Raw genomic sequence first — 11,146 nt, forward strand, 5'->3', positions numbered from 1 at the left:
CTTGAGGGTATCCTGTGTGTTACCATGTCTTGAGGTGTGTTAGTGTGTGTCAGGCATGTGGGATGGAGGGGTTCTGCATATTAGCATGTCAGTTGTAAGATGTCCTGGGTGCTAGCTAGTGACATGCATTATCCAGGGGAATCCCCCATGGGACCTCTCAGCACTCAATGGGGGGAGAACTGATCCCCTGGGGACCCCCCTGTCCTGGGACCATCCCGAGTGACTATTCCGAGCTGGTTTGTCTCAGACACACACACACACCAGTCCACGTCCCATGTCTGGGTGCCAGGGATTGGGGTCCACAAGGTGAGTTCCCTGCTTTCCTTAAGAGTGTGTGTGTGTGTGTGTTAGGAGGTAACAGGTGAGTTCCTGAGGTCACACGTGAATTCCTGGGATTATCCATGTGTGCTCACAAGATATCTGGGTTCATATGTGGGACTCAGGTCACAATGGTTATTGAGTTCAGGTGGGCATGTGTCAGCCGTGTGTATGTGTCTGTGTGTGTGTCTGTGTACCTCCACACTTACTTTCATGTGTGTAGAGGATCATGTATGTGAGATCACATGTACTGACAGCACAGCTCACACTTGTGTGAAGCCACGTGTAGATCACGTGTGAAGTAGATGCCATGTTTAATGGTGAGCTCATGTGTGTTTATAAGAACACATTAATTGATGTTTATTTCTGATCAGACAAGGTTGGATCACATTTATCTGTGAGTTCATGCATGTCTGCATTCGAGTTCTTGTGAAGTCACATTGACACTTGTGCAATTCCATGTGCACTCATGTCAGACACTGTGCTGCTTGTGAGCTCGGGTGTGTTGGAGGTCATGTGGCTTTGCATGGGAGCTCAGAGTTGTGCCAGACAATGTATGTGAGTTCGTGTGTGTTAATTAGCCTTGTTCATAAGTCTGTGAGCTCAGCTGTGGTCAGTTTATATCACATGCATATGTGAACTCACGTGAATGAGCTCACATGTTTGAAGAGCTCCTACATGTAAGAGCATGTTTGATTTCATGTGTTTGTGGTCATGTATGCACATGCATGTGGGTGGTGAGCTCACATGTGTTTACATCATGGTTCATGGTTATTTTTTATTTCATGTCTTTGCCACACAAGGTCACTTTTTTGTTTGGTTGGTTTTGGTTCATGGATGGCATGAGGGCATATATGTGAGTTAACAAAGGTTTGCATCAGAATTCATACGTGTGTGAGTTCATGTTACCCATGATTCCATGTGTGTTTGGACCAGATCCCATGTGTCAGTTCCTATGTTTGAGTTTATACATATGACAGCTCACATGTATAGTTGTGAGTTAACACCTGTTTGTATAACAGCTCATGACTGCCATGTTCAAATGGACACATGTTCATGCCAGGGATCACACGCGTGTGAGTGTGCGGGTTTATGTGCATTTGTAGCCAATCATGTATATGAGGTCACATGACAAGAATCACCTGTGTTGATTGTCCTGTTTGCACATATAGATTCACATGTTTAGACAACTCTATTGACAACAGAGACTCATTTACTGTGGGTTCATGTATGTTTGCATCAGGCACTGTGTGTGTGTGTGTTCACATATATGCTTGTGTATGGTGTGTGATGCGTGTGTGTGATCGTGTGTGATGACGTGTATGATTATATAGTGTGTCTGAATTCACGTCTTTGCATCACAGCTCACCCATGTGCAAGTCTATGGGTTTCCAACCCAGTTCAGATGTGTAATGTGACACGTGTGAGCTGGCATGTTTGTATAATGGCTTATACATGTGATATTGTGTCTGAGTTCACACTGATCTGAACTCCAGATCACACCTGTTTCAGCCCAAATACTTATCAGCATGTTGTCGTCTGAGTTGGTCTCGCTGCTCATGGGAGGTGACGTGTGTGAATCGTCCCCTCACGGTGTCATTCACACCCCTCCCTGCACTGTGGCTGCCCCCACATATCCCCCAGCCCCTGGCTCTGCCTGCGCCCTGCACTGAACGCCTGCTCCTGATTGTCCAAACGCAATTCTTGTGTCTGTGCCCAAGAATTGAGTGTGGACGTCGTGAGCCGGGGTTTCCTATCGACACCTGGCGGAGATGGGGAGGCACGACCCCCCACAGCACCCCACACAGCCTGGGGGAATGGGGCCTTTCCCCTCTAGGGGGCGCCGGCTCCCATCTGGCCCCAGGGCAGGGACTGGCTGGCTTGGGGGGTGGGGAATGGGGCAAGGGCCTTTCCCCTCTAGGGGGCACCAGCTCCCACCTGGCCCCAGGGCAGGGACTGGCTGGCTCAGGGGGGCAGGGAATAGGGCAGGGGCCTTTCCCCTCTAGGGGGCGCCAGCTCCCACCCGGCCCCAGGGCAGGGATTGGCTGACTCGGCGGGGGAGCAGGGCGGGTGATTCTCCCCATCCAACCTCTCTCATTCATCAACCCCAAACTTGTCAGCCCCTATGACCTCTGGCCTTTGACCCCCCATCTCGTTATCTCTATGGAGCCCAGTGGCCAACCTTGGCAGGTGGCAACCCATAACCTGGGGATTATCCCGCCCCACTTTCACCATTTGAAAACTGATTGGTCAAGGGGTAGGGGTGCAAATACAGGTGCAAATAATTGGTTGGCAGATGGCAGGGAATATAGACAGCGCCCTCTGATTGGCTGCTAGGGAAGGTCACAGACCCGACTGGCTGAATGTACTTGCCAGCTCCCGCCCCCTCCCCATTCTGGTTGGACAAGAGGTGGGGAGATATGGATTTGTCATGACCTGATTGGCCAGCGGTGTGAAGGCGACACTCCCTGATTGGTTGACAGATGGGGGCATGCAGGTGGCTCAGGTTTTAGGTTACAGGGCCCCCCACAGTGTTGAGGGGCCATTTCTAGGGTCTCTAGGGGGCAGGGCCTGAGAGCAGAGCCCAGGGGCAGAGGGAGGCGAGGGGAGACCCCGGGGTGGGGTGGGTGGGGCTCTGCCTGTGTCTGGTGTGAGCCCCTCCCAACTCCCCCCCTAGCGCTAACTCCCCCACCCCCGCTCCTCTGGGCCCTTTCACTGGGCACAATGGGCGGGGGGGGGGGGTGCAGCCTGTGTGGTCCCAGCCCCATTCAAAGGCCTGGCAGAGACACCCGGAGCAGCCACCGCTCCCGCCCCCCCCCACCCTGCAGCAAACACTGAGCCGCTGTCCCCAGGGGGGTGAATGGGGGGGTCAGGTCAGGAGACGGGGGTGAGAGAGACATGTGGTGGGAAGGGGGCATTGGCAGGGAACCCTCCCACCTGCTTTCACCCCGTCTGCACTCCTGAGCCCCCGACCCCCCCAGTCTCCTTCAATTCCAACCAGGCCCCTGCTAGCCCAGCCCTGGGCTCCCCCTGCCCCCCCCAGCGCTGCCAGTGCCCCTCACTCCCAACCTGCAGCCCTCCCAGCTCCCAAGTTCTGGGGTCACCCTGATGGAGGTGTGGGGGGGGCTAATGGCAGGTAAATCACACGTGGGGGAAACAGTGAGGGGGGTCCTGCAGCTACAGGGAATAGACTCTGGGGTCTCTGTCTCAGGGGGCTGGGGGTCCCGTTCGAGGGGGTTAAGCTCTGCCTAGTGTGAGGGATTGGGGGGGCGGGTCTCTCGAGGGGGGGAAGGGGAGGGACGGGGGGGTGGTTAAACCCCTTTGGAAACAGGTCCGAGGGTGTCTGTTGGGGCCAGACCCTATCTGTGGACAGGGCTGGGGGGCACTGGGGGAAGGGGCGTTGGGGAAGGTCTCTGTTGGGGGCTGGGGGCGTCTCTCAGAGGGGAGACTCTCTAGGAGAGGAGCCATGGGGGCTCATTAAGAGGGGACGGGGGGTCTCTGTCTCGAGGGGGTCTCTCCAGAGAGTCTTGGGGAGTCTCTCTGGGGGACGGGGCATGGGGGTCCCATTAAGGGCGGATGGGAGGGTCTCTCCAGAGGGTCTTGAGGGGTCTCTCTGGGGGAGGGGCCATGGGGGTCACAGTAAAGGGGTCGGGGGGTCTTTCCAGAGGGGTTGGGGGGTCCCTGTCTCGAGGGGTCTCTCTGGGAGAGGAGACATGGGGGCTCATTAAGGGGGGCTGGGGGGTCTCTGTCTCGGGGGGTCTCTCCAGAGGGTCTTGGGGGGGTCTCTCTGGGGGAGGGGCTGTGGGGGTCACAGTAAGGGGGCCTGGGGGGGTCTCTGGGGGAGGGCCCATGTGGGCTCATTAAGGACGGATGGAGGATCTCTCTGGGGGAGGGGCCGTGGGGGGGTCTCTGTCTCGGGGGGGTCTCTCTAGAGTGTCTTGGGGGGTCTCTCTGGGGGTGGGGCCATGGGGGTCGCAGTAAGGGGGTCGGGGGGTCTCTCCAGAGGGGTTGGGGGGTCTCTGTCTCAGGGGGTCTCTCCAGAAGGTCGTGGGGGCTTATTAAGGGCGGATGGGGGATCTCTCTGGGTGAGGGGCCATGGGGGTCGCAGTAAGGGGGCTTGGGGGTCTCTCTGGGGGAGGGGCCGTGGGGGTCTCTCTGGGGGAGGGGCCATGGGGGTCGCAGTAAGGGGGCTTGGGGGTCTCTCTGGGGGAGGGGCCGTGGGGGTCTCTCTGGGTGAGGGGCCATGGGGGTCGCAGTAAGGGGGCTTGGGGGTCTCTCTGGGGGAGGGGCCGTGGGGGTCTCTCTGGGGGAGGGGCCATGGGGGTCGCAGTAAGGGGGCTTGGGGGTCTCTCTGGGGGAGGGGCCGTGGGGGTCTCTCTGGGGGAGGGGCCGTGGGGGTCGCAGTAAGGGGGCCGGGGGGGGTCTCCGTCTCGGGGGGGTCTCTGGGGGAGGGGCCGTGGGGGTCGCGGTAAGGGGGCCGGGGGGGGTCTCTGTCTCGGGGGGATTCCCCGGGATCCCCGCCGGCCCCGTTACGCTTCGGGAGGGGGCGTGTGACATCACCGGCGATGGCGGGGGTGCATGACGTCACGGGGAGGAAGGGGAGGAAGTGACGTCTCTGGTGGAGGGGAGGCCCCGCCCCCCTGAAAGTGAAGGAGGAAAGAAAATCTTGTTTGTGTGTCGGACCCGGAGAGCCGGTGAGGGGGGGGCCCTGCAGCAGGGGGGGCTGGGAATGGGGGGGCCCTGCAGCTGGGGGGGCTGGGAATGGGGGGGCCCTGCAGCTGGGGGGCCCTGGGGGGCTGGGAATGGGGGGACCCTGCAGCTGGGGGAGGGCTGGGAATGGGGGGGCCCTGCAGCTGGGGGGGCTGGAAATGGGGGGGCCCTGCAGCTGGGGGAGGGCTGGGAATGGGGGGGCCCTGCAGCTGGAGGGCTGAGAATGGGGGGGCCCTGCAGCTGGGGGGGCTGGGAATGGGGGGGCCCTGCAGCTGGGGGGGCTGGGAATGGGGGGGCCCTGCAGCTGGGGGGCCCTGGGGGGCTGGGAATGGGGGGGCCCTGCAGCTGGGGGGGCTGGAAATGGGGGGGCCATGCAGCTGGAGGGATGGGAAGGGGGTGGGACCCTGCAGCTGGGGGTATCCTGGGGGGCTGGGAAGGGGGTGGGACCCTGCAGCTGGGGATATCCTGGGGGGCTGGGAAGGGGGTGGGACCCTGCAGCTGGGGATATCCTGGGGGGCTGGGAAGGGGGTGGGACCCTGCAGCTGGGGGTATCCTGGGGGGCTGGGAATGGGGGGACCCTGCAGCTGGGGGTATCCTGGGGGGCTGGGAAGGGGGTGGGACCCTGCAGCTGGGGGTATCCTGGGGGGCTGAGAATGGGGGGACCCTGCAGCTGGGGATATCCTGGGGGGCTGGGAAGGGGGTGGGACTCTGCAGCTGGGGGTATCCTGGGGGGCTGGGAAGGGGGTGGGACCCTGCAGCTGGGGGTATCCTGGGGGGCTGGGAATGGGGGGGCCCTGCAGCTGGGGGGCTGGGAAGGGGGTGGGACCCTGCAGCTGGGGGGATCCTGGGGGGCTGAGAATCAGCTGAGGAGGTTCGGGGGGGGCTGGGAATGGCGGGGACCCTCTAGCTGGACAAACCCTGGAGGGGGAGCTGGGAATTGGGGGGAAAACCCTGTGACTTGAGGAGGGGCAGTTCCGTCTCAGGGGACCCTGGGGAGCTTGGTGTATGTGGGGGGCTTCCTGGGTATCCCCAGCTTTGGCTGCTCCCCATTAATCTGTTGTGTCCCCCCCAGCTCCCCTCCCTTCAGCCCCCACCGCCATGGCGACCCCGGCCAATGCTCAGAGTGCCAGCAAGACCTGGGAGCTGAGTCTGTATGAACTGCACCGGACCCCCCAGGTGAGGCACATGAGGGGGGGACGAGGGCGGGGGCTTGGCTGGGGTTGGGGTGGGGATAACAGGCTTGGAGAGAGGGGTTGGATGGACGCATTGGTCTGATTTGGTAGGGTAGGGGTATGAGGACAGAGGGCTGGGATGCGTGGGGGAACACCAAAGTGGGAGGTGGGGCTGGGGGGATGCCAGGCTGTAAGGGGGGGGCTGGTCTGTGGGTGCCTGGGCTCTGACACCCCCCCCCTCCCCGGCAGGAGGCCATCATGGACAGCACAGAGATCGCGGTGTCTCCGCGCAGCCTGCACAGCGAGCTGATGTGCCCCATCTGCCTGGACATGCTGAAGAACACCATGACCACCAAGGAGTGTCTGCACCGCTTCTGCTCCGACTGCATCGTCACCGCCCTGCGCAGCGGGTATGGGAGGGCAGTGGGGGAAGACGGAAGGGAAGGAGGTGTCTTGGGGAAGGGATGAGGGCCGCCTGGAAGTGTGTCAGAGAAGGCCTGGAGTTGTGGGGGGCTGCTGGAGGGTGCATTGAGTGAGAGTGGCTGGGGAATGGCCGGGGGGGTTGCTGGGGGGTGGCTGTGGGGGTGGTTGCTGGACAGCGCATTGGGTGGGGGTGGCTGGGTGGGTTGGGGGTCATTGGGGAGTGTATTGGGTTGAGGGTGGCTGCGGGGGTGGTTGCTGGACAGCGCATTGGGTGGGGGTGGCTGGGTGGGTTGGGGGTCATTGGGGAGTGTATTGGGTTGAGGGTGGCTGTGGGGGTGGTTGCTGGACAGCGCATTGGGTGGGGGCGGCTGTGTGGGGTGGCCGGGTGGGTTGGGGGGTCGCTGGGGAGTGTATTGGGTTGAGGGTGGCTGTGGGAGTGGTTGCTGGACAGCGCATTGGGTGGGGGCGGCTGTGCGGGGTGGCCGGGTGGGTCGGGGGGTCGCTGGGGAGTGTATTGGGTTGAGGGTGGCTGCGGGGGTGGTTGCTGGACAGCGCATTGGGTGGGGGTGGCTGGGTGGGTTGGGGGTCATTGGGGAGTGTATTGGGTTGAGGGTGGCTGCGGGAGTGGTTGCTGGACAGCGCATTGGGTGGGGGCGGCTGTGTGGGGTGGCCGGGTGGGTTGGGGGGTCGCTGGGGAGTGTATTAGGTGGGGGGTGGCTGTGGGGGTGGTTGCTGGACAGCGCATTGGGTGGGGGTGGCTGGGTGGGTTGGGGGTCATTGGGGAGTGTATGGGGTTGAGGGTGGCTGTGGGGGTGGTTGCTGGACAGCGCATTGGGTGGGGGCGCTGTGCGGGGTGGCCGGGTGGGTCGGGGGGTCGCTGGGGAGTGTATTGGGTTGAGGGTGGCTGCGGGAGTGGTTGCTGGACAGCGCATTGGGTGGGGGCGGCTGTGCGGGGTGGCCGGGTGGGTCGGGGGGGTCGCTGGGGAGTGTATTGGGTTGAGGGTGGCTGTGGGGGTGGTTGCTGGACAGCGCATTGGGTGGGGGCGGCTGTGCGGGGTGGCTGGGTGGGTTGGGGGGTCGCTGGGGAGTGTATTGGGTTGAGGGTGGCTGCGGGGGTGGTTGCTGGACAGCGCATTGGGTGGGGGCGGCTGTGCGGGGTGGCTGGGTGGGTTGGGGGTCATTGGGGTGTATTGGGTTGAGGGTGGCTGCGGGAGTGGTTGCTGGACAGCGCATTGGGTGGGGGCGGCTGTGCGGGGTGGCTGGGTGGGTTGGGGGTCATTGGGGAGTGTATTGGGTTGAGGGTGGCTGCGGGGGTGGTTGCTGGACAGCGCATTGGGTGGGGGCGGCTGGGTGGGTTGGGGGTCATTGGGGAGTGTATTGGGTTGAGGGTGGCTGCGGGAGTGGTTGCTGGACAGCGCATTGGGTGGGGGCGGCTGTGCGGGGTGGCCGGGTGGGTCGGGGGGTCGCTGGGGAGTGTATTGGGTTGAGGGTGGCTGCGGGAGTGGTTGCTGGACAGCGCATTGGGTGGGGGCGGCTGGGTGGGTTGGGGGTCATTGGGGAGTGTATTGGGTTGAGGGTGGCTGCGGGGGTGGTTGCTGGACAGCGCATTGGGTGGGGGCGGCTGTGCGGGGTGGCCGGGTGGGTCGGGGGGTCGCTGGGGAGTGTATTGGGTTGAGGGTGACTGCGGGAGTGGTTGCTGGACAGCGCATCGGGTAGGAGGTGGATGCAAGGGGCAGCTGGGGAAGGGCCGGGTGGGTTGGGGGAATCACTGGGGGGTTTACTGGGGGGGAGGTGGCTGCAGAGGGTGAACAGGGAAGGGCCGGGTGGGTCGGAGGGTTACTGGGGCGTGTATCGGGTGGGGGGCAGACAGGGAAGGACCCAGCAGGTCGGGGGGGGCCATGCCCCGAATAACCCCCCCCTCGGTGCAGGAACAAGGAGTGCCCCACCTGCCGGAAGAAGCTGGTCTCCAAGCGTTCGCTCCGCCCCGACCCCAACTTCGACGCCCTCATCTCCAAGATCTACCCGAGCCGGGACGAGTACGAGGCGCACCAGGACCGCGTGCTGGCCAAGCTGAGCCGGCTCCACAACCAGCAGGCGCTCAGCAGCAGCATCGAGGAGGGGCTCCGCATGCAGGCCATGCACAGGTGGGGGGCAGGACCGAGGCGTCCGGGGGCAGGGGGGGCTCCCTGGGATCACGGCTGCATTTCACACAGTTGTTGGCAGGGAATTTCCTGGGTTTTTACTGCCCCTTTTTTTGTGCAGAGGAACCAGGGTGTCGCTATAGCAATGCCCCCCGCCCCGTCCCTCAGGACCCTCCCTAAATCCCACCCGTTAGCTCTGCCTTCAACTCCCTGCTCTGGGGGGCTGGGGCTGGCTGAGGGGTCCGGCCCAAAGTGAGAGCTGCGTCTATTGGCTCAGTTCGGCATTTCCTGCAGGTTTTGCTGGGAATTTCCTAATGTTTTCCCCCTTCTGGCCGGTCTCCCTCCGCTCCGCCTCCCCCAGATAACGCCCCTCTGCTCCCCCTACCCCAGGGCGCAGCGGGTGCGGAAGCTGCACCAGGAGTCTGACAACACCACGTTCAGCGGGGGGGAGGACAACTGCGACAGCCGCTCCCACCTGAGCAACGCCTCGGCCCCCAGCCACCCCGAGGCCGGCCCCAGCCGCAAGCGCTCACGCGCCTCCGACGACTCAGGGCCCGAGCCCGACCCTGAGACCTCTCACGACGGAGGGGGCTGCGGGACCCCCGAGCCGGGCGCTGAGCCGGGCAGCAGCGAGATCGAACTCGTCTTCCGCCCCCACCCCGTGCTGGTGGAGAAAGGGGAATACTCCCAGACCAGGTGAGAGCAGCTGGGGGCCCCTCCATTCCACGACCCCCCGAGTCCCAGTGTCCCCCTCCGAGAACCCAGGCTGCTCCCTGTGCTGGGGGAAGTGGGAGTTCTCTCAGACCAGGGGAGAGCAGCCTCCAGGGACCCCTCCATTCTACGATCCCACCGAGCCAGCTGCAGCAGAGGGGACAGCCTGGGGACCCCAAGAGTCCAGCACCCCATTGTCACACGTGCCCCCTAGAGCTCCGCCCGCTCCCACCCCATTGCACCTCTCTGAAGTGCAGCCTCCAAAGTGACCTGCTCCTCTGTCCCGGCACTCATACCCCCCTCCCAGCACCCATACTTCCCCCCGGGCCTGGCAATCCCCCTCACTCTGCCCCACGCCCGGCAGGTACGTGAAGACGACAGCTAACGCCACGGTGGACCACCTCTCCAAGTACCTGGCCCTGCGCATCGCGCTGGAGGAGGCGCCGGCCCCTGGTCCCGAGGCCCCCGGCCTGGAGGACGTGAGCGAGAAGCAGTACACAATCTACATCACCACCTCCGGGGGGCCCTTCACGGTATGGGGGCTGGGAGGCAGTGCTGGCCCTAGGGCAGTGCTAGGGGTCTGTGCTGTGAGGCAGGGGTAAGCAGGGGGCACTCTCCCCTGCAGTCAGGGATGGCCCCTTTGCAGCACTATGGAGCGGGGAGTGTGGGGGTCAGCAGGGGGCACTCCCCCTTGCAGTCAGGGATGGCCCCAATGCAGCACTATGGGGTGGAGAGTATGGGGGTCAGGGGTCAGCAGGGCGTACTCTCCCCTGAAGTCAGAGATGGGTCCCATTGCAGCACTATGGGGCAGGGACTGGGGGGGTCGGGGTCAGCAGGGGGCGCTCTCCTCTGGCAGCCAGGGATGGCCCCATTGCAGCACTATGGGGCAGGGACTGTGGGGGTCAGGGGTCAGCATGGACGCTCTCCCCTGGCAGCCAGGGATGGCCCCATTGCCACAGTAGGGGGGTGGGGGCTGTGGGCAGCAGGGGGCGCTCCCCCCACCACACTAACCCCATCTCCCTGCAGACCCTGAACGGCTCCCTCACCCTGGAGCTGGTGAATGAGAAGTTCTGGAAGGTCACCAAGCCGCTGGAGCTGTACTACGCCCCCACCAAGGAGCAGAAGTAGGGGGGCCCCTCTGACCAGGACTGACCCGTCCCCCCATGGAACTCAGCCCGGCGATTGCCTTGCTGCTGCACCCTCGTGTACAGCCGCTGGAGCCGGCAGGGCCCCCACAAAGCTGGAAACATCCCCCCAGGGACGGGGTGCTGCTCCCAGGACAGATGCCTGCCCCTAAGGGGCTGTGTAGGGGCACCCTAGGTTCTGCTTTGTCCCCTCTGCACAGGGGGCCGCCTGCTGCTTCCCCTCATGCTGGGGGTGGGATTCGTTTGGGGCTTTTCAAAGTGGTTCTGCTGTTTGTGGCTCATTAAGCAATTTGGGTCTTTGAAGCATCAGCGTCTGAGTCTCTTGAGGTTTGGGGGCAAAGTGGAGGAGCCTGGGCCCTATCTTCACAGAACTGCTCTGACCCAGCAGCCCCCACTCCCCTCCCAGAGCCGGGAGAGAACCCAGGAGTCCTGGCTCCCAGCTCCCGCTGCTCTGACCCACCAGCCCCCAGTCCCCTCCCAGAGCTGGGGAGAGAACCCAGGAATGGGAATGGGAAGAGACTGTCTA

General features: G+C 63.2%; 1 protein-coding gene across 1 annotated transcript; it reads left to right on the top strand.

Moving 5' to 3' along the window:
• Positions 1 to 4,914: 4,914 nt before the first annotated feature.
• RING1 (ring finger protein 1) lies at positions 4,915 to 10,926 on the top strand. The gene is made up of 7 exons (XM_030548032.1): positions 4,915 to 5,012; positions 6,101 to 6,204; positions 6,450 to 6,610; positions 8,552 to 8,767; positions 9,155 to 9,460; positions 9,840 to 10,008; positions 10,502 to 10,926. Exons 2-7 carry the CDS (start codon positions 6,127 to 6,129, stop codon positions 10,601 to 10,603), a joined length of 1,032 nt encoding a protein of 343 aa, XP_030403892.1. The 5' UTR covers positions 4,915 to 5,012; positions 6,101 to 6,126; the 3' UTR covers positions 10,604 to 10,926.
• Positions 10,927 to 11,146: the final 220 nt, after the last annotated feature.

Source organism: Gopherus evgoodei, unplaced genomic scaffold (assembly GCF_007399415.2).
Source record: "Gopherus evgoodei ecotype Sinaloan lineage unplaced genomic scaffold, rGopEvg1_v1.p scaffold_80_arrow_ctg1, whole genome shotgun sequence".
Taxonomy (NCBI): domain Eukaryota; kingdom Metazoa; phylum Chordata; order Testudines; family Testudinidae; genus Gopherus; species Gopherus evgoodei.